Source organism: Helicoverpa armigera, chromosome 28, assembly GCF_030705265.1.
Source record: "Helicoverpa armigera isolate CAAS_96S chromosome 28, ASM3070526v1, whole genome shotgun sequence".
NCBI classification, from domain to species: domain Eukaryota; kingdom Metazoa; phylum Arthropoda; class Insecta; order Lepidoptera; family Noctuidae; genus Helicoverpa; species Helicoverpa armigera.
The window spans coordinates 7,846,669-7,870,043 of NC_087147.1; the positions used below are offsets into that span (position 1 = coordinate 7,846,669).

At 38.7% G+C, this 23,375-nt stretch overlaps 3 protein-coding genes across 3 annotated transcripts in view; 1 reads left to right on the plus strand and 2 right to left on the minus strand.

Moving 5' to 3' along the window:
- Nucleotides 1-23,375, plus strand: part of LOC110383293 (uncharacterized) — a 133,070-nt gene that overhangs the window by 15,319 nt on the left and 94,376 nt on the right. The gene's annotated exons all lie outside the window — the stretch shown is intronic.
- LOC110382640 (ecdysone oxidase) lies at nt 1,264-4,016 on the minus strand. Its single transcript, XM_021343300.3, has 4 exons — nt 3,977-4,016; nt 3,561-3,674; nt 3,008-3,141; nt 1,264-2,818 (listed from the first exon to the last, which is right to left on the minus strand). Coding segments are annotated over exons 1-4 (1,746 nt in total). The 5' UTR covers nt 3,978-4,016; the 3' UTR covers nt 1,264-1,321.
- Nucleotides 15,117-17,933, minus strand: LOC135119030 (ecdysone oxidase-like). The gene is made up of 4 exons (XM_064042353.1): nt 17,898-17,933; nt 17,466-17,579; nt 16,908-17,041; nt 15,117-16,718 (listed from the first exon to the last, which is right to left on the minus strand). Coding segments are annotated over exons 1-4 (1,746 nt in total). The 5' UTR covers nt 17,899-17,933; the 3' UTR covers nt 15,117-15,221.

Consider the following 23,375-nt stretch of genomic DNA (forward strand, 5'->3'; position numbering starts at 1 on the left):
TAGGAGTTTGGGTGAGGCAAGAAATGTTCAAATAGTAGTGAGATGACTATGAGTCTTTACGAAAAAGTAGTATTTTGAATGGTCTTAGACACCTTAGCATGTAGGTAAAATAGCCGCTGTAACTTTAGGGTCTATTTAAAATCCGTGGTTCTGTTAATTTACCTACTTATACCTACATATTTATAGATGAAGGATATCAAAGTTGGTGTTTTATAACTCCACTTAACCTGAAAACGTGCAGTCTCTTGAAGTCCAGTCGGTACTAACCAATTCTTATAGAATCTTACGGCCCCATACTCCCATAGAAGGACACTACACACACACACACACACACACAGACAAGCAGTCTTAACCAGTTCCACATAACGAGGGCTCGTTATATTCACGCTTCGATACGTTTTTTGTTCAAAGACTTTCTTTGTGTTGTAAGTTTTGTTAAAAATTATACAAATATAGGCTTGCAGTTGTTTGATCTGAGGGTAGTTGGGGATGTTCACTGATCCGTGAAGTTTGCTCTAAAGACACCATCGAGGTTGGACCTCATTATTTTCTTGTGTCATTCGATTGGGTCAGTTGCGTTGGGCAGTGTTATTGGGTCTATGTTTATGGAGGGGGCAGCAATTACCTCCCTATATCTTCTTTGGAGGAACTTAAATAAATCAAGTCCTTATTGTCCGGACACTACTTGAATAAAATGTAGAATAAAATATTAAAAAATTTTCATTACCTATATACTTACTAAACAATACGCAATGCATTGTAGGTACACAAAATTCTTTCAGCGTTTGGCAATTTTTACCTCAAACTCTCATAATTCACCACGAGTATTCTTTGTCCATTTCTTCCAGCTTGACATTATTTTAAAAAATGTGGCCTCTCTGCTCTTTAATTCGATACTACCAACCACCAGCAACCCCACATTTAAAAAGCAACCAGATCCCACAGAATAAAGCAGTCAATAATAAATAATAAAACTCCCCACAAGACCGCAGGACCCGCAGAATGGTGCGCTGATACTCGTGACGTCATCGATGTGGCCACTATGTACCAACCTAGTGGAACATTATTTATTTATTGGTTGGTCATGGGAATAAATGTCATGGTTAAAAAGGTTTAAAAAAATATATCAAGCGTTCAGGAAAAAATTGTAACGGGATACTGGAGAATTCAGAGTTACAAAAGTAGGTATGTAATTTCTTAACCTATATTTTTTTTAATAAAACCCTCTACGTTTTTCTGTATAAAGGCAAATGAAATTTAACATTGCGTGCTTTAACTCATTTAATTTCTATTTAACAAATTCGAATTGCTTCAAGAGAGTTTACAAGATGTTATGTTCGGTTAGTATGAAATCAGCAGCTTTTTCAGCAAGCATGCCTATCGGAGAGTTGACCTTCCCGGTAACAAGCGCCGGCATCGAGGAGGAGTCCACAACCCTCAGCCTTCCCACGCCTTTGACCTTCATCGTGCTGTCCAGCACCAGACCCATGGCGCAAGTCCCTCCAAAGTGCCACATGGTATTCGACATAGCCAACGTGTAGCACTCCCAGAATTCCACCTCACTTGTTGTATCCTTGCAGAAGCCAAGGTCCAAGATTGTCGCGTTCACACTTCGGAAGTAAGTGGAGTTCAGCACTCTTACATGGTCGATAAAAGCGCGCCCCATCAGGTTCAGGTCCGTATAGTTGCTGAACATGCCTGTATGAACGATGGGTGCTGCAGCAGGGTCAGCGCTGGCCAGCAATACTTCACCTCTAGAGTTTGGTAACGTCAACCCAATTAAGGAAAATATAGTCTTTCGGTTCGTGGTCGCCTCGTAGACCTTCTGGCAAACTTCATCCGAGTAACTAAGAAACAAGGAACACATATCCAGTAGATCTGTGGAGTTCGCCGGGAACAGAAAATTGACCGTATGGTATTCTGGTCGCTTGCTAGGTGAATCAAGAGCTGCGTTCCCAATGAACGTTGGCAGAGGGAACTGGTGTGGGTTTATGGCACCGGCTACTTCTGCACTTTCATCCATTTGGATAATAATTGGAGCACAAGGCTGATCCATGTAGTTCTGGCCGACTGGAAGATCAGCAACCACGTCGATTCCGACAGACTCCAAATGTTCTCGGGGTCCGATGCCAGACAGCATCAACAGCTTGGGACTGTTGAAGGTGCCAGCAGACACAATCACTTCCTTGTTCGAATATATATTGTATGTTTCGTTGGTAGAGGTCGTCAGCTGTACACCAACAGCGACCTCATTCTCAATCAAGATCTTGGTAGCAGTAGTAAATAAAGATACACAAAGATTCTTTCGCTTTCTGGCAGGGCTTAGATAGGCCAGTGCACTGCTTTGCCGCACTCCATCATCTATAGCATATAGCAACTGTGTGTAACCGAGCGAAGACTTCAATGATGTGGTGTCCATCACTAAATCGTGGCCGACCTCCTTAAATGCGTCCAGGATGTCATCAAGAAGAGGACTTGTCTCTCTTCTTATTTTGACCATCCCATCATTACCGTGGACCGCAGCATACTCAGAGTGCAGGAGTTCTTCGTCAGTTAGTTTTTCTTGTTTCTTGAAATATGCCAGTGTGTTAGTGGCATTCCAGGTTGTATCGTTGGTCCTCTCCGCCCACACGTCGTAGTCCTGAGGGTCTCCTCTCGTATGCATCATGGCGTAGGTGGAGCTGGTGCCTCCCAACACCTTGCCTTGAGTGAGGGCACATCTCTTCCCTCGTATGTTCTGCATCGTGTAGTTGTCGTTTTCTGCGTAGTATTTGTAGTCATAGTCCGAGTTGCTTAACATCATGAAAAGCGCAGGCAGCTGGAAAAAATAAAATAAAAGCATTTTAATTATTTTTTATATATTTTATAACAACCAACCAATTAAAATCACCAAAAAACAATCTTGTTTAGATATTTTCAACGAACACATCTAAACAGCAACCACATTTCCGACTACGTATTCTTTCTTGTATTAAATTATAAGCTTAAGATGATTTATAAGTAGTACCTCTGACTCCAACGGCGGATATCCTCCCGCTTCAAGGAGTAGTACGCTGACGCTCTCGTTGGCTGACAGCCTGTTGGCCAGCACCGACCCAGCGGTGCCGCTGCCCACCACTATGAAGTCGAATGAGCTCCCATCTGCGAAACAATGCAATAATTCGCAAAATAATTAGATGTTTGTACATGATAGATGCTTGTCAAAAGTAGAAGGAACAAATATGGGACCACAGATGAGTCTGCTAAGAGTAATTTGTGACGCAAAGATACAAAACATTATTACTAGAGCGTAGTCGCGCTTTGTGTAGAAGCATATATTGTAGGTACTATTCTGGCCATCAAAAACCAAAGACCAACCTCTCAAGAATAAGTGTGGGTTCGATCCTATGTACTCTTTTACTCAATCTTGGACACCGCTGACTGAAACGTGAAGGAAAACATCTGATACCACCAGCCAGCATTGAGCAAGGCGTGGTGATTAATGCTCAATCGTTCTCTATGTGAGAGGAGGCCTGTGCCCAGCAGTAGGACGGTAAGAAGCCTGATGATGATGATCTTACTGTTGAGAGTGCAGTCAGACGGGTATTGCCACGCGGTGAGGCTTAGCGTCTGCAGCACTTGCAGAGCCAGCTTCACCGTCTGCGCCGATGACTGGGAAGCAGCCGCATCCGCCACTGAAATAAAGCATATTTTGACTAAGTTTTTAAGTCACTCCCAATGAGATTCTCATTTTGCCGTTATAAACGGGATAGCATTTTGTTTTCAGACTCAATATTAAGAAACTATGGAGAATTCTACCTCCATCATTACTCTCAGTTGAGAATATAATATTTGAAAGTAGAAAAATAAAAAAAAGGCGTAAGGACAAGAGGATGATCGAATTAAGAATATTTGATACGTTGCAGATTGGATTATAAAAATTACCTACATAAAAATTACTGAAATACCGGTGGAAAAAGTGGGTTTAGGTACTTACTTGTAGTGCGATGTGGCAGCTTTGAAAACAGACTCTGTAAATGTACTGTATCAATAAAATCATCAGTCTTTTATACCAAAAGTAGAAGTCATTAATGCATTATGCATCACATGCATGAGAAGCCAAAAAGAAAAACAGAAGAATGGGGATCACTAGTACTAGTGGCACCAGTCTGAATATTTTTACGGAAAATATTATTATAGTGTACTTACTAACAACAAATAATCACAGTTGCTTATTTATCTGCAACGAAAAGAAGCCATGTACCTATGTTTTTCTAATGTTTACGGCTGCCATTTGAATTTCTTTGGCAGTCATTGTGAATAGTATCCAGAGTCTGACAACCAGCCTTACCAAGGGGTGTCCGATTGCTCTGGTAACTGGGTTGAGGAGGTCAGATAGGCAGTCGCTCCTTGTAAAACACTGGTACTCAGCTGTATCCGGTGAAAGTGGACTCCGACACCAAAATATGCAACTCTCCACATTATATACTTGAAGGTCAATAAAATACAGTTGTGCTAATACCCTAACAAGCGGAAATTTTCAGAATAAAAATAAAATTTTAATTTAACAATAGAATAAACATACGACATCGACAAATGGTATGTAATATTAATGATTATTGTAAATATTGTTTTAGAAAGATATTTTCCTCGTAATATCATTTTAATGAAAATAATGTTACTTACAGTGTAAAAATAATATGTTTTTTTGGGAACTTCTTCGAGCCTATTTACACCACTACTTGCGGCTACCCCGGCTGATTGCTGAAGCCCTCTAGCACACCGTGAGCTTAACATTTAAACGCATGAATTTAACCGAATTCAATCTCTTCGAGAGTGCCTTTTAAGATAATGAATGTCAAGAAGAGAATGTCTCCCTACTTGTAATTTCTTAAACATAGATTGAACTAATAAGCACATCGCTTTTTAATTCTAACAAAATCAACCTCTTCATCTATGGAGTAACTTTGACCCTGACCATCTAAAACGTCCGTTAACATTAACGCAACTGATATCCAAAACAGTAACCTTTGTGCAGCACAGCAGATCTCGTATCTAACCATATGCTACGACACAGTGTGCCAAGGGCTTAAATCAACTGGCAATACTGGCCCATAGAAGGGGGATTCGGGTTGCCCGGGTAACTGGGTTGAGGAGGTCAATAGGCAGTCGCTTCTTGTAAAGCACTGGTACTCAGCGACATCCGGTTAGACTGGAAGCCGACCCCAACATAGTTGGGAAAAGGCTCGGAGGATGATGAATACTGGCCCATAGAGGTATGTTCCAACAGCTATGATAGACATGTTATCTCTAGAGGTATATCTCAAAAAGCAAAGGTTTCAGTCATCAAACCGCAAATATAGACCAGTTTCTCAGCTAATATGTACACTACTGCAAGTTCCTCTCGAATCAATAAGATATAATTCAAAGCGAGGGTACACGAGTTTTTCAATGCTAACAAACAACCGGGAGTTGACTCACAGTTGATAATTGGAAAAGTTGATACCTTTACGTGGGCTCCCGGTCTGTGTGTACTTACCGTTACATGCCGGCTCCGGTAGTTTACTCATTAAATTTATTTTAATTAACAAGCGAATTTTAGGATTTTTTTTATAGACAAAACAAGTTTTTTTTTATTCTATCCATGATACATATAATATTTTGTTCTATTTTCACTTAAAACGATTCGAGATTAATTCGATCGTATTAAACAGTCTAGTAGTATAATAAAATGCACAATTAAGGCACATAACCCACCCACCTTCTAACTCTCTAATTAAATATCCTATTTTCATTGAAATTTTAATTGCCACAGGTCTCGATAGAAGTCGTAAAAGCGCTGTAAAATTGTTCTGCGCAGCGCCATCTATTGTCGAGGATATAAAACGTAGTACAGCGCCATCTCTCGGCGGGAGGTAGTAAACCTTTACTGCCGCGTTGTTCCGAGCTGCACGTCAATCTTAATTTATGAGCATGTTCAAGGAATTGAAGATTGTTTTACTGTAAGGGTGAGATTGTTCAGCGATTTGCATGTATTGGTATGTGGAGGTGATAAATTTATATTGTTATTGCCAAAGTTTAGGGCTCTTCCTGATGCGAGTTGATTAAGGAAGTTAAACAAATTGTTCGGCAAGATCTTCACTATAAGTGTTTCAATTATTTAAAGTATGTTGATTCGATGTTACGCATTATATATTTAGATTAACATTTTGTGTAGATACTAAGATTTTCACAAGACATAACTTTTTGGCTTTTTCCTACAAAGGAAGATGTCTCTACAATAATATCAAATACGTTAAGCACTGTTATAGCGGACTTATCTATTTAACTTTGGTGTTTTTATCTACATTTATAAGTTTCATAAATAAATCAGTGTGTTATAACTATCTTCCTCTTTCTAACAAAACCTTGAGCACAGCCCCAAATAAAGGGGTGAGTGTAGTCGATAATCGAAGTCCAAACTATAGTTAAGTCGCTCCAAACTTCAGTTAGTTGGATGCAGTTCACTAACTATGTGGTTACACGACACGCGTACATCAGCCATCGACTGTTCGTCTTCGTGTAAAGATTTGTTGGAGACGGTTCGGCGTATTCCAAGAAACGTAGTGGTAAACGGATTGTCGTATTATTTATGTGGCATATAGTGGTATATAATTTATACATATATTAGAGACGGTTTCTTGTTATATAGACTTAATATGTCCAGTTGAAGCTATTTTCCTTTAAATATCTTAAAATATCGATTTGCGTTCATAATAGTGGAAAATCTTCTAAATACAGTTTATATTCTATGCCATTAGTATGAAATGCTAACCAATAAGGGTTCCCAATACCGCTAACAAGACTCCTGTAATCGATAACACTAGTAGTTGGCATCAACAAGTCTTACTGACTGCAGTTCGCTAACTATGCGGTCGCACCGCCGTGACGGAGCGGCGTACTGATGTTGTGACGTCATCGTTACCGCCGCGCTTCGGCGTATTGTTGCAAAGTTGCGTAGTGCAGGTATGTTGTGTTATAAAGCTGTTTGAGTTCAGTTTCAAGAGTATTATGAATATAACAACTTCATATTGTTAGAAGTAGGTATATAAGAGATTGATTTTGTATTAGCTGTAGTTGCTGGGGAGTTTGTTGCGCCGCTCTTGCCAGCAAAAACACATAGGAAGTGGTGAAGGTTGTGCGTTTTGGGGGCTGTCTTTTGAAAATTGTTGATGTTCAAAAAGTGCTGTTTCGGCGAGATTTTTAAAATTGTTAAACCACGACGAAGTTACATTAAATAAGCTAAAATTAAAACCGAATTTCCAAGCAGAGCACATTATTCAGACCAATGATTTGACTAAGCAAACTGCATCATCTCAGTTTCTGCAACATTAATACTGATTGACGGTGTTTGTGCTAGGTTGTTGCTTGGCGGCGTTGCATGAGCGATCGTTTTCGTCCCGCTGGGATTCAATCTATCCCATCGGTGTGGTGGGAGCGGGACTCTTGGGTTGTACCTGTTCATAAAACAAAGTCGTGGAGGATGGATTTTTAAGTCTAGGACAGTAACAGCAGGATCAATTGATTATAAGGTGTAGCAAAGTTTGACGCGGTCTGTGCGTTTATGGGTCTCTTATCATGATGAGTTTCCTCCGCGATGTCAAATTATAGGTTACACTTATTAGTCAGTGTACAGTCGTTGCGAATATTCGGAAACCGGAAAACATGGCAACCAGTTTCACCAAAGAGTACTTAGCGGGCAAAACTCAACATGGTTTTGAAAAGGATGATGAATGACTTGTTTATATGCAACTTTCACATAACTGGGTAAGTAAATTACAAGCATCTATAATCCAACAATTGAAAGAAGTTCATTCAATGTAGGCTAAAAATCAGCGCTTTTTGTAGGTAAATTTCCTCCAAAAATATTGATACATTGCAACTGAGACATTTCTAATCCAAGATAGCACTTCTAACCAGATCTCAACATATCCCAGTCCGCCGTACAAGTGTGCGTTAGTTAGTCGAAGTCGCCAATTAATGTGCACAATATCGCGGACAATAGCGACGCCGCATTGTTCCCGCCGCAGCGCTCGGCGGCACGGCATTGTTACCGCGCCGCAGACCTCGGCGGCGCAGCACGACACGTGTGATCACTTGACGCACACTGGTGGGATTAGATTAGTTTATGTTACTAGAACAGTTTATATTGATAGGTTTAGTTGGCGTTTAAGAAACATAACATTGGAGAAATGGAACGGTGTGTTTTTATCAAATAGGGGCAACTAAAGGTCAGTGATCCTAAGTTTTGATTTAGATCTAAAAGTCACACACATTAACCTTATTCAACCTCAGAATCCCAGTTTTCTTTGTAGTAATAATACTTTACTGATAGTCTTTGGTGATACTGGCTACCAGCAAGCATCATGGTTTCTTTATTTATCCATCTGCGGACTAACCACAGCAAACATCTAAAGTCCTATTATCTCGGAATCACGATCAACTCATTTGAATAATTAAGTGCAGTGTAACAGTGCAGCCATTCACAATACCGCCTATAAGTACGTAATCCCATACACAAACATACATAAGCACGACATTATCATAGAGAACAAAATAACTAGCGGAGGTGCCATTACGTAAAATCGGAGAAGGTAGCGCTCCAAAATGCGAGTGTTCGGGGGACGTGGAACGTTACTGTCTTCGCCCTCGTACGCCTTTTTTGTTATACCAATAGTAATACAAAAAAATTATCACTTTAAACATGCCTTAAACACTCAGTGTGCTTCCTCCTCTCTCCTAATATTGGTATATGCTGTGCCCGAAAGGGTCCATATTTGTGACATTTTCCTTCATTAAAGTATTGAGTAAAATCGTTAACAAATGTCTCAAAGAACCCGATCTCGTCATCATTTAACTCGTAACTGATCGTTTTGGCCATGCCAACAGTACGTATTTGACCAAGGAGAAGGCGCCTGACCTACCTACATGATGGCATCTCCGTTCATCCTTCCTTACTCCGTGGCCACAACAGATAACTGAGTTATGCTGGGAATGTTGTCTAAATACCTGAGTTGCAGCGAATGCTACCCGCTACCCACTGCCCGCTGCCGCCGCCGCCATGCTTGCTAGCGGTAGCGGTAGTTAGTACGCATCTATTGTGTAATGATGGATAAATATTAAAACATTGCTATGTCTTGGCAAACACAATGCAACAACGATGTGTGGTAGGATAACTATTTATGTATGCAGACTTTCCTCTCATGTAATGCCACATTTTTTACATACATGTAATGTACCTCAAAATCAAAATCAAAATCAAAATCTTTTTATTTCACATAGGCCTTTGCAGGCACCTATGAAACGTCACATTAGTTGCACGGTTCCAAAAAGTTGGTCTCATGGAGAAGAGCCGGCAAGAAACTCCATAGACACTCTTTTTAAAAAGTAATATAGTCACAGTACAAACAGTCTATTACATAACAATAGTATGGTCACAGAATTATACAATGCAAGAAAGTTAAACTGTAAATCTATTCAATGCAAAGGGAGAAGAAAAAGTCGTTTAATTGCCAGGGAAGCCACACATGGAGAGATGAGTTATCGCCATATAATATCTTTATCGTCAACAAAGTCTTGAATTTTATAATAAGCTTTTTTAATTAGGGTGGATTTTAAAGTGTTCTTAAATTTTATATCCGTGAGATCGGTTACACACTTAGGCAGCTTGTTGTAAAAACGGACACAATTCCCTAAAAACGATTTATTTGATTTCGTTAATCTGAATCTCGGAACTACTAGCTTGTGCTTGTTTCTTGTATTAATGGAATGTATATCACTTTTAACACTAAGTTGATTTAAGTTTTTGCGTACGAACATGATATTTTCTAGTATATAAAGAGAAGGTAGTGTAAGTATATCAATTTCTTTAAATAATTCTCTTAATGACTCGCGAGGGCCGAGGCCATAAATTGCACGAACTGCCCTTTTCTGGAGAACGAAGATTGAGTTTACGTCAGCCGCTGCCCCCCACAGTAAAATACCATAGGACATAATACAATGGAAGTAAGCGAAATACACGAGCCTAGCAGTAGCAACGTCAGTAAATATAAGTACCTAATATAAGTCATATTTGATAACCCTTACCTCTACAAATCAGCTACTTAAGCTAAGCCTTCCTTCGCCCAGATTGAAGATAACTTTTCAATCAAGTATTAGTATTGTTATTTTACTAATTAAGATATTAAGAGGACGAATTGGAATTTTTGGCGCCAAGGATGTCAATTTTTCTCAGTAAATACAAAACGGATCAAAATACAACTTGGTTACCTGAAAGTTCATGATATAAGCCTTATTTTGTTAGTTGTAGAAACATGATTAGGTAACTTTTATAACAGAGAAAAATATATCAAACATACCTCTTTTTAAAAAGAGATTCACATATTATGGGCAAACGGGACCGATTAAAGCCTCTTAACTTTTTTAGTAGTTGAGTATATATGTCACCGTAAGATTACAAACATCGTTAGATTACAATCTATCTCGAGAGATTGTAAACTGTCGAATTATTGTGAACCGTAACATCTGATTGCAATTTAACGCATTATTTTTCGCTATATTATAATCTGTCGATGAGAAATTGTCAAATTGTCAACTGTCCGAAAGCTCTCCCTGATTGGTCAGTCTTTATGTAAGATCGACCAATAATCCGTTCTGTTCCCATGGAGTTCCCGTAGAGTTAGGAATGAAATAGAGGTGTCAGTTAAATAAAATAAATGCTCTTCAAAAATTCTTCAAGGATTTATTATTTAGTACGAGTATGTAATTAATATTCCTGACATATGGAGAGAACAAATTGTAACGAAATATTTATTCTTCAAACACAAATTGAAATTGGAAACATATTGATTTCTGACACTTACGCGAATATTAGACATTTAAATAAAACTACTTTTACGGACTTTATCGCGGTTATATTATATTATTTAATCCCGACGTTTAAAACCGACCGCGATAAAATCCGTAAAAGTAGTTTTATTTAAATGAAACTGGAAAATTATAAGAAACTTTTATAAAAAAAAAACAAAACAATTAGGTAGTTTGTCTTCAAACACAAATTCATTCCTAACTCTACGGGAACTCCATGGCAACAGAACGGCTGGTCGTGATTGGTCGATCTTACAAAAGGACTGACCAATCAGGGAGAGCTTTCAGACAGTTGACAATTTGACAATTTCTCATCGATAGATTATAATATAGCGAAAAATAATGCGTTAAATTGCAATCAGATGTTACGGTTCACAATAATTCGACAGTTTACAATCTCTCGAGATAGATTGTAATCTAACGATGTTTGTAATCTTACGGTGACATATATTATATTTATATTTAGCCTTTATTTATCCTTTGAGAAAGTTACAAAAAATATACATATGAAATATTATATATATAACATTAACGTATCACAACGATTTATCTTAACTGTGTAAACTTAATTAATTTAATATTATAACTATGACCCATTAAGGACCTCTTTTTGAGTAAAGGCCTCCTCCATGACTTTCCAATTCCCTCTATCCGTCGCTTTCTTTAGCCAATCATTTCCTGCTATTGCTTTTATTTCGTCATCCCATCTTTCTGCTGGTCTGCCTCTATTTCTTTTTACTGGCGGACCTTTCCAAGCTATAATATTTTTTTATCCACTTCTTGCCTGACATTCTTGCTATATGTCCTGCCCATTTCCATTTTAATTTTTTACAGTGATGTAGAGCATCAATAACTTTGGTCTTTTTTCTAATTATTGTATTTCTTATTCTATGTCTTCTTTTTATATTGAGTAAACTCCTTTCCATCGCTCTTTGGGTTGTTGCTATTTTGTTACAGGTATATTTGTTGAAAATCCACGTTTGGCTACTGTACGAAAGACAAGGCAGGAGGCAAGAATCCATTACTTTCTTCTTGAAATATGTACTTAGATCTGACTTTAGTATTTCTTTATAGGACCAAAATTTATTCCATGTTAACTGGACTCGTCTCTCAATTTCGTCACGATGTCTAGATTGATGAAATGACATTTGTTTACCTAGGTATATATAGTGTTCAACGTATTCTACTGTGGATCCTTGTACTGTTATGCCTTTTTTTATACTATTCGTCATGACTTTCGTTTTTATAGTATTTAGTTCTAAACCTATTTTTAAACTGCAGTTGTTCAACTCGTTAATCATGTTTTCAAGTTGTTGTGCAGACTCCGCGAACAGTACTATGTCATCTGCAAATCTTAGATTACTTAGGTAAGAGCCATTAATAGATATCCCTTTTTTGATCCAGTCTAGGTCTTTCATCATAAATTGGAGTACAAGTATGAATATCCTCGGTGATAAAGGATCTCCCTGTTTGACTCCTCGATTAATCGGTATTTCTGTTCCGCTTCGATCTAGTCTTACTCTACTGATGCTTTTAGAGTATATGTCTTGGATAAGTTGTATTAACTCTAAAGGGGTCCCATATTCTTGTAAAGCTGCCCACATACTATCGTGCGAAATAGAGTCAAAAGCTTTTGCGTAATCAATAAACGCCAAGTACAAGGGTCTTTTATGTTCTTTATATTTCTCTATAATTAGGTCTAGCGCATGGATATGATCAGTCGTTGAAAACCCTTTCCTGAAGCCTGCTTGCTCAAATGGTTGATGTTGATCAGATATTACTGAGAGCCGACGTTCAAGGCAGGTTGCTAATATTTTATATAGACAAGGTTGCAGACTAATCGGTCTATAGTTTCCAATATTAGTAGGGTCTCCTTTTTTATAAAGTAAGATAATATCCGATGCGGCCCATTCATTAGGAATTTTCTTTTCTTCTAATATTTTATTGAATAAATTTGTTAGCGGTGCGGTAAGAAGAGTTCTTGCAACTTTATATATTTGATTTGCAATTTTGTCTGGTCCACTACTTTTGTCTTCTTTCAATTTTTCTAAATTCTTGTAAATTTCTATCTCTGTGAATCTTTCTACTTTTTCTTTATTAGATTTGGTTAAGTTGTTTATCATAGGTAGTGAACTATTTTTTTCATATAACTTTTTGTAAAATTCTGTTGCAGTTTGTATTATTTCCGATCTTGAGTATGTAGATTTATTTTTTCTTGATATACATGGTATCCAATTTTTCGACACATTGAGTTCTTTGTATGCTTTTTTCAGGCTCCCTGTTTGTGATAAGTGTTTTTCAAATTTTTGTTTTCTTAAGTCTTGACGTTCCTTCTTAATTTCTTTGTAGATGGATTTATATAGAGTCCTTAGTTCTATTTTTTCTTCTTTATTTAGATACTCTCTTCTTTTAAGTTCGTTTCTTCTTTTAATGTTCGTTTGGATGGTGTCTGACAAAAAAGAAGGTTTTTTGTGATTACTGTCTTGGTTCTGTGGTAGACTGTTGATGATTGCAAATTTTATTTTTTGGTAGCTAGACTCTACGTCGTCATCTATATCCATTGGACAATTATTTTTTAATTCCCGTTCGAGGTTTTCTAAGAAGGAGGATTCGTCTTGTTTAGTTTTTAGCCTGTGTTCTTTCTGTGTGTATTTAGCTCTGCTATGCTTTATCTTTTTTAAACGAAATGTACTTCTTATCAATCTGTGATCGCTGTTGAAGGCAAATTGGTTAAGTATTTCTATGTTAGTAAAATTTTGTTTTACATTCGATATTATGTAATCTATTTGACTTTTTCTTGTTTTCGGCGAAATCCAAGTCCATAGGTTATTTGATTTCTTTTTAAACATGCTGTTTATTACTGAGAAATTATTTTCGAGACAATGTTGAATGAGTCTTTCTCCTCGTTTATCTCTATTTCCATAACATGTAGGGCCTACAACTGTATGTTCGTTTTGTTTGCGTTGACCAATGCGAGCGTTAAAATCTCCCATTACAATGATGTGTTTTCCGGAATTATTATCTATGGTGTTTTGTAACATTTGGTAGAAGATTTCTATATCTTGTTTCGATGCGTCGCAAGTTGGTAAATGAACCTGTATTATCGACAGATTATACTCATCGAACTTTAAGTTTAGAACTCCAATTCGTTCTGTTATTCCAATAAAACTCTCAATGTATTTCTTCAGATGTTTTTTAATAAAGAAACCAATACCTAATCTCCCTTTTGTTTCTCCGTAGTAACAGAATATATGTTCAGTTTCTTCTATAATGTTGTATCCCATTTGCCTTACTTCACAGAGCCCTATTATGTCATTTTTGATGTCACAAATTGCTTGTTTAAACTCTAGCAATCTTTCGTCTGTTGAGAGAGACCTTGCATTATATGTACATATGTAGAGTGGAGTTGAGTGAATATTATCTTTGCATGGAGGGTTTCGGTCTTGAGCTCCCACGGCGACCACCCGTGTTGGGAGTTTGGAGAGTGGAGGGGCTTCATTTTTCAGTTTTTTGGTTCGTTATTTCGAAGGTATGTGGTGATATTGCCAATTTTATTCTTCTTCGGAGACATATACATACTCTTTAAAATGGTAGTAGGAATTTTTATTAAATTATCATTTCTAAATATTAAAATTACAAAACCATTTTGTCGCTTACGACTTTTAGTTATAAGCTAGCGCGCGTATTGTTATCCTCGCCCCGCTCAGACGCTCCGACCCCTTTTGGCGCCTTAGATGCGCGTGCCGGTTATGGAATTATTGTTGACCACTTCCTCGCCTTAAAAAGCAACCAGATCCCACAGAATAAAGCAGTCAATAATAAATAATAAAACTCCCACAAGACCGCAGGACCCGCAGAATGGTGCGCTGATACTCGTGACGTCATCGATGTGGCCACTATGTACGAACCTAGTGGGACATTATTTATTTATTGGTTGGTCATGGGAATAAATGACATGGTTAAAAAGGTTTAAAAAAATATATCAAGCGTTCAGGAAAAGATTGTAGGTAACGGGATAGGTACTGGAGAATTCAGAGTTATTAAAAGTAGGTATGTAACGTCTTTTTTTTTTTTTTACTACGTCAAAAGTCAACAAATGACCCCTTCCGCTGTGGGTTAGCAGCGGAGAGGGAGTTTTAGACTCTTACTGACTAAAAACCGTCGTGTTCCGTCATAGGCCTTTTATGTACCAGGGCCGCGATACCTCTTTCGAAAAACCCGCAGCCCCATGTAATGTCTTTACGTATAAACTTTTAAATAAAACCCTATACGTTTTTCAGAATAAAGGCAAATGAAACTCAACTTCTATTGATCAAATTGGAATTGTTTCAAGATACCTACAAGATGTTATGTTCAGTTAGTATGAAATCAGCTGCTTTTTCAGCAAGCATGCCGATCGGAGAGTTGACCTTCCCGGTAACAAGCGCCGGCATCGAGGAGGAGTCCACGACCCTCAGCCTCCCCACGCCCTTGACCTTCATCGTGCTGTCCAGCACCAGACCCATAGCGCAAGTCCCTCCAAAATGCCACATAGTATTCGACATAGCCAACGTGTAGCACTCCCAGAATTCCACCTCACTTGTTGTATCCTTGCAGAAGCCAAGGTCCAAGATAGTCGCGTTTACGCTTCGGAAGTAAGTGGAGTTCAGCACCCTTACATGGTCGACGAAGGCGCGCCCCATAAGGTTCAAATCCGTATAGTTGCTGAACATGCCTGTATGAACAATTGGTGCTGCAGCAGGGTCAGCGCTGGCCAGCAATACTTCACCTCTAGAGTTTGGTAACGTCAACCCTATTAAGGAAAATATAGTCTTTCGGTTCGTGGTCGCCCCGTAGACCTTCTGGCAAACTTCATCCGAGTAACTAAGAAACAAGGAACACATATCCAGTAGATCTGTGGAGTTCGCCGGGAACAGAAAATTGACCGTGTGGTATTCTGGTCGCTTGCTTGGTGAATCGAGAGCTACGTTCCCAATGAACGTTGGCAGAGGGAACTGGTGTGGGTTTGTGGCACCAGCTACTTCTGCACTTTCCTCCATTTGGATAATAATTGGAGCACATGGCTGATCCATGTAGTTCTGGCCGACTGGAAGATCAGCAACCACGTCGATTCCGACAGACTCCAAATGTTCGCGGGGTCCGATGCCAGACAGCATCAATAGCTTGGGACTGTTGAAGATGCCAGCAGACACAATCACTTCCTTGTTGGAATATATGATATATGTTTCGTTGGTAGAGGTCGTCAGCTGTACACCGACAGCGACCTCATTCTCAATCAAGATCTTGGTAGCAGTAGTAAATAAAGATACACAAAGATTCTTTCGCTTTTTGGCGGGACTTAGATAGGCAAGTGCACTGCTTTGCCGCACTCCGTCATCGATGGCATATAGCAACTGTGTGTAGCCGAGCGAAGACTTCAATGATGTGGTGTCCATCACTAAATCGTGGCCGACCTCCTTAAATGCGTCCAGAATGTCATCAAGAAGAGGACTTGTCTCTCTTCTTATTTTGACCATCCCGTCAGTACCGTGGACAGCAGCATACTCAGAGTGCAGGAGTTCTTCGTCAGTTAGTTTTTCTTGTTTCTTGAAATATGCCAGTGTGTTAGTGGCATTCCAGGTTGTATCATTGGTCCTTTCCGCCCACACGTCGTAGTCCTGAGGATCACCTCTCGTATGCATCATGGCGTAGGTGGAGCTGGTGCCTCCCAACACCTTGCCTTGAGTGAGGGCACATCTCTTCCCCCGTATGTTCTGCATCGTGTAGTTGTCGTTTTCTGCGTAGTATTTGTAGTCATAGTCCGATTTGCTTAACATAATGAAAAGCGCAGGCAGCTGGAAAAAATAAAATAAAAGCATTTTAATAATTTTTTTTATATTTTATAACAACCAACCAATAAAAATCACCAAAAAACAATCTTGTTTAGATATTTTCAACTAACACATCTAAACAGCAACCACATTTCCGACTACGTATTCTTTCTTGTATTAAATTATAAGCTTAAGATGATTTATAAGTAGTACCTCTGACTCTAACGGTGGATACCCTCCCGCTTCAAGGAGTAGTACGCTGACGCTTTCGTTGGCTGACAGCCTGTTGGCCAGCACCGACCCAGCGGTGCCGCTGCCCACCACTATGAAGTCGAATGAGCTCCCATCTGCGAAAAAAAGCAAGAATTCGCAAAATAATCAGATGTACACGCTTGTCAAAAGTAGAAGGAACAAATATAGGACCACAGATGAGTCTGCTAAGAGTAATTTGTGATGCAAAGATACAAAACATTAAATAGGTACATATTTTTTACTAGAGCGTAGTCTCGCTTTCTGTAGAAGCATATATTGTAGGTACTATTCTGGCCATCAAAAACCAAAGACCAACCTCTCAAGAATAAGTGTGGGTTCGATCCTACGTACTCTCTTACTAAACCTTGGACACCGCTGACTGAAACGTGAAGGAAAAGATCTGATACCACCAACCAGCATTGAGCAAGCCGTGGTGATTGACGCTCAATCGTTCTCTTTGTGAGAGGAGGCCTGTGCCCAGCAGTAGGACGGTAAGAAGCCTGATGATGATGATCTTACTGGTGAGAGCGCAGTCAGGCGGGTACTGCCACGCGGTGAGGCTCAGCGTCTGCAGCACTTGCAGGGCTAGCTTGACCGTCTGCGCCGATGACTGAGAAGCTGCCGCATCCGCCACTGAAATAAAGCATATTTGGACTAAGTTTCTCCCAATGAGGTATTCCTTTCGGCTGTTATAATCGGGCTGTTATAAATAGCCATTTTCTTTCTTACTCAAACTTTTAAAATAATGGAAAATTCTATCACCATCAAAACTCTCAGTTTAGAATATTTCTTGAGAAAAGGAAGAATAATAAAACAAAAATGGCGTAGGGACAAGAGGATGACGATGAAAGTCGAATTAAGAATTATTGATACATTGCAGATTTGAATAGAAAAAATACCTACATAAAAAATACCGAAATACCGGTGGAAAAAGTGGGTTTAGGTACTTACTTGTAGTGCGATGTGGCAGCTTTGAAAACAGACTGTAAATGTACTGTATCAATAAAATCATCAGTCTTTTATACCAAAAGTAGAAGTCATTAATGCATTATGCATCACATGCATGAGATGCCAAAAATAAAAACAGAAGAATGGGGATCACTAGTACTAGTGGCACCAGTCTGAATATTTTTACGGAAAATATTATTATAGTGTACTTACTAACAACAAATAATCACAGTTGCTTATTTATCTGCAACGAAAAGAAGCCATGTGTGTTCTTCTAATGTTTATGGCTGCCATTTGAATATCTTTGGCAGTCATTGCGGATAGTTAGTATCCAGAGTCTGACAACCAGCCTTACCAACGGGTGTCCGATTGCTCTGGTAACTGGGTTGAGGAGGTCAGATAGGCAGTCGCATCCGGTGAAAGTGGACGTGTTCAACTCTCCTCACTATTACTCGAAGGTCAATAAAATACAGTTGTGCTAATACGATAATAAGCGGAAATTTTCAGAATAAAAGTAAAATTTTAATTTAACAATTAAACAAACACTCGTCATCGGCAAACTGTATGTGAAATTAATGATTATTGTAAATATTGTTTAAGAAAGATATTTTCCTCGAAATATCATTTTAATGAATATAATTTACAATGAAAAAATTATGAACTTTTTGGAAACTTCTTCGAGCCTATTTATAACACTACTTGGGGCTACCCCAGCTGATTGCTAAAGCCCTTAGACACACTATAAGCTTTACATTTTAATAACGCCTGAATATAACTGAATTAAATTTCTTCGAGAGTGTCTTTTAAGATAAAGAATGTCAATTTCTTAAATATAGATTGAACTAATAAGCATGTCGCTTTTTAATTCTAACAAAATCAACATCTTCGTCTATGTAGTAGCAAAACAGTAACCTTTGTGCAGCACAGCAGATTTCGTATCTAACCATATGCTCACGATACGGGCACGCTACAACACAGAGTGCCAAGGACTTAAATCAACTGACAATACTGTCCCAAAGATGTATGTTCCAAAAACTGTGATAGAAAAGTTATCTGTATATCTTTAAAAGCAAAAATTTCAGTCATCAAACCACAAATATAGACCAATTTCTTTTTACCAGTTACTCAGCTAATATGTACACTACTGCAAGTTCCTCTCGAATCAATAAGATATAATTCAAAGCGGGGTACACGAGTTTTTCAATGCTAACAAACAACCGGGAGTTGACTCACAGTTGATAATTGGAAAAGTTGATACCTTTACGTGGGCTCCCGGTCTGTGTGTACTTACCGTTACATGCCGGCTCCGGTAGTTTAGTCATTAACTTTATTTTAATTAGCAAGCGAATTTTGCGTTTTTTTTTTTGTATTTTTCACATCTTTTACATCATATTTTAATGATGTTACTTACAAAATTAGTTATATTTTAACGTAAAACAATTCGAGATTAATTTGATCGTATTTAATAGTCTAGTAGTATAATAAAATGCACTATTAAGGGACATAACCCACCCACCTTCTAACTCTCTAATTAAATATCCTATTTTCATTGAAATTTTAATTGCCACAGGTCTCGATAGAAGTCGTAAAAGCGCTGTAAAACTGTTCAGCGCAGCGCCATCTATTGGCGAGGATATAAAACGTAGTACAGCGCCATCTCTCGGCGGGAGGTAGTAAACCTTTACTGCCGCGTTGTTCCGAGCTGCACGTCAATCTTAATTTATGAGCATGTTCAAGGAATTGAAGATTGTTTTACTGTAAGGGTGAGATTGTTCAGCGATTTGCATGTATTGGTATGTGGAGGTGATAAATTTATATTGTTATTGCCAAAGTTTAGGGCTCTTCCTGATGCGAGTTGATTAAGGAAGTTAAACAAATTGTTCGGCAAGATCTTCACTATAAGTGTTTCAATTATTTAAAGTATGTTGATTCGATGTTCCGCATTATATTATTAACATTTTGGGTAGGTACTAAGATTTTCACGTGACATACTTTTGGGCTTTTTTTTCAGAAAGGAAGATTTTTCTCTACAATAATATCAAATACGTTAAGCACTGTTACAGCGGATTTATCTACTTAACTTTAGTGTTTTTACCTACATTTATAAGTTTCATAAATAAATCAGTGTTTTATAACTATCTTCCACTTTCCAACAAAACCTTGAGCACAGCTTCCCCCAAATAAAGGGGTGAGTGTAGTCGATAATCGAAGTCCAAACTATAGTTAAGTCGCTCCAAACTTCAGTTAGTTGGATGCAGTTCACTAACTATGTGGTTACACGACACGCGTACATCAGCCATGGACTGTTCGTGTAAAGATTTGTTGGAGACGGTTCGGCGTATTCCAAGAAACGGGTTGGCGTAGTGGTAAGACGGATTGTCGTATTATTTATGCATTTATTGGTGGCATATTTAAGTATTAGAGACAGTTTGCTGCTGTACAGACTTATGTCCAGTTAAAGCTATTTTCCTTTAAATATTTAGAATACCGCGTAAAATATCTACTTGCATTTATATTATTAGAAAATCTTACCGTTTATATTCTACGCTATTAATCAGAAATGCTAACCAATAAGGGTTACCAATACCGCTAACAAGCCGCCTGTAATCGATAACACTAGTAGTTGGCATCAACAAGTCTTACTGACTGCAGTTCGCTAACTATGCGGTCGCACCGCTGTGACGGAGCGGCGTACTGATGTTGTGACGTCATCGTTACCGCCGCGCTTCGGCGTATTGTTGCAAACTTACGTAGAGCATGTTGTGTTATAAGCTGTTTGAGTTCAGTTTCAAGAGTATTATGAATATGTCGGAGATAGTCAATAGTACGGTCACTGAACGAGCCGCAAGCGCGCCCTCTGGTGGCGTTTTCGGTGAAACAACAATTTGGCGCGCTTGGCGGAGTCGTGGCGGTCAGCGCGGCGTCCGCGGAGCTCAGTCTTAGTTCAGTCTTAGTTCAGTCACAAAATACATAGGTACAGAAGTCAATCTACATACAAAGCGCGTTCGAGTCACGCAGACATAGGTGTCTATGTGTGCGTGTTCACAGACGCGCTGTCTCAAAACAACTCAAAACAGTGCGAGCGGGGCTGCCGTTTTCTTGAGATACGCGCGTCACACACAAGGTAGATAAATGTGCACGCGTTTTGATACCTACCTTACTGTAATTTGACTGTAATATTTTTAATTTTAATAACAAAAGAAAAAGTAATAATGGAGTAACAAAAAAAGTCGTATTATATGTAATTGTTCAGTGGACGGTTGTTTTAATACAACAATAAACAGTGAACTGTCGTTTTTTAGCCTGCCGTATTACCTAAAGTATGGACCTACTTATTTTCTCATATTTCGATGGTTCTTTTAATAAACGCAGTAGGTAGGTACAGTTAGGTGGGTAGGTAAGCGCCCTGGCGGCCTCTGGCCCAATGCCGTAATAAGTTTTGCTAGTGTCGGCCCAGGCGAACCGCCCAACCTACCCTCAAAGATTATTACTAAGTAGTAGGAGTTGATAATTCATGGCGAGAGTATGTTGTAAGGTAGACGAAATAAAACTCGCAAATCAAGGTTTCTGTAGGTAGAAGCAAGCTTAGATCAGGGACTGTACCAACCCATTACATACAAAAATATTTTTTTCGCAAGTAAAGAGTAATAAGTAAGTACCTATAAGTATATGTATGAATAACAAAATTATAAATTGCGGTTTCTGAAAAAGTTCGGTATCTCGTTCAAACGAATTTCCGTTGAAAGTGTTTATTAACCTTATGTAAGTATGCCACATTAAATATTTTATTATTATTGGTTTATATTTCATTTTTCCTGTTTTATTCTCAACAATAAATCAAATAATTAGATACAAGTACCACTACCACGTTAGTTTTATGCGCATAAAAAGTTGACGACCCTAGCGCCACCGCCGAGTTTAGGCATGAAAAGTGAAGTACATACATGAGATTGACTTCTGTTCTATTTTGTGGTTCAGTCTTGGTCGAGTCTTCATTGAGTGTTCGTGGCGTTACTACCCTACGTCACGTCTAGTGTACCTAGTGTTATTGCCTAGCGTTGTAGATCCAAATTTATCTCTTTGCTTGATTACCCTAACTGATGTCGGACGATAGTGCCAGCCATCCTGATGGCCCCTCCGACATCAGAAGTGGGATGCAATCCAAATGCCCACATGCGTTTCGAATTCGCCATGCGAAGATAAATTTCTACCCACTAACAAAAAAAAAATGGAACGTCGATAATTTGAATTAAGAATTTCAGCGAAGGTACAAGTATGGTAACCACGGTTATGGTAATGGTATCGTTTCCATTGTTAAATGTCAAGCTAGTTATTGAAGGTATGTTAGAAAATTAACCGAATTTGTCTTTGTTTTCATGTTTCAACAATGACGGTGGTTATTGTGCAATTCGGCGGGAAAATTACGACGTTGAATGGAGCATGCCAGCTGCCAGGAGCCCAACGTGTCGTGAGTTCGGAGTGTTGGTGCTCGTGCATCTCCGTGGCTTCACGTTCGCGAAAGTCGCTGTACTGCGCGCTATAGCGATGTGTGCATTGTCACGCACGTTGAGTGGAAACCCGGTGAGACCGATCCATTTTTGGTTTATTTTTGTGATTATTTGTCGTAAGACACTAATAACCTTGAGAGGCAGTCTGTCTCGTTGATGTCCTAGTTGGTGACCTAGTTTTAATAAAAAAAAATTAAGAGCGCAATCCAGTTAAACTTGACCCTAAGTTTAAAGGGCCATTTTAAATTCTTGAGTTACTCGAAGGCGATCGCTATGTTTTGAAATCTTTAAATCTTAATAGAACCTACGAGTATGCCCATGATCGCATTAGAAAGATGCCCCAAGCTGAGATTCCAACTGAATTAGATTTAGTTGCTGTTGATTTGGAGGTCGATGACCCATGCGAAGGTACTTCATCGAACTCTAATTAATGCACGCATGATAATTGTATCTGTCTGATGATTGCGACTGATTTTGTGCGAATTGATTTCGCTGATTTTATTTCAAGTTAATGCTACCAATTCCATTGCAAAGTTCATTGTTCAGATGCAATTCCTACCTTACCATATCAGTGAGAAGGACTGATATCCCTTGGGTAGACCCTAGGAGTGTTCCAGTGAGAAGGACTGGAATGCTTGTGTCAAAGATATCGTCATTGTGACAACTTATCAGTGAGAAGGACTGATCATTCTAAATCATATCAGTCAGAAGGACTGATCATTCTAAATCATATCAGTCAGAAGGACTGATCATTCTAAATCATATCAGTCAGAAGGACTGATCATTCTAAATCATATCAGTGAGAAGGACTGATCATTCTAAATCATATCAGTCAGAAGGACTGATCATTCTAAATCATATCAGTCAGAAGGACTGATCATTCTAAATCATATCAGTCAGAAGGACTGATCATTCTAAATCATATCAGTCAGAAGGACTGATCATTCTAAATCATATCAGTCAGAAGGACTGA

Bases quoted from the DNA above. Each gene is read 5' to 3' on its own strand.
- LOC110382640 (XM_021343300.3), bottom strand. The intron at 3,142-3,560 runs GTAAGATCATCA...ATTGTTTCGCAG, and splicing joins GTCTGACTGCACTCTCAACA to ATGGGAGCTCATTCGACTTC. The intron at 2,819-3,007 runs GTACTACTTATA...TATTTTTTCCAG, and splicing joins ATCCGCCGTTGGAGTCAGAG to CTGCCTGCGCTTTTCATGAT.
- LOC135119030 (XM_064042353.1), bottom strand. The intron at 17,042-17,465 runs GTAAGATCATCA...TTTTTTTCGCAG, and splicing joins GCCTGACTGCGCTCTCACCA to ATGGGAGCTCATTCGACTTC. The intron at 16,719-16,907 runs GTACTACTTATA...TATTTTTTCCAG, and splicing joins ATCCACCGTTAGAGTCAGAG to CTGCCTGCGCTTTTCATTAT.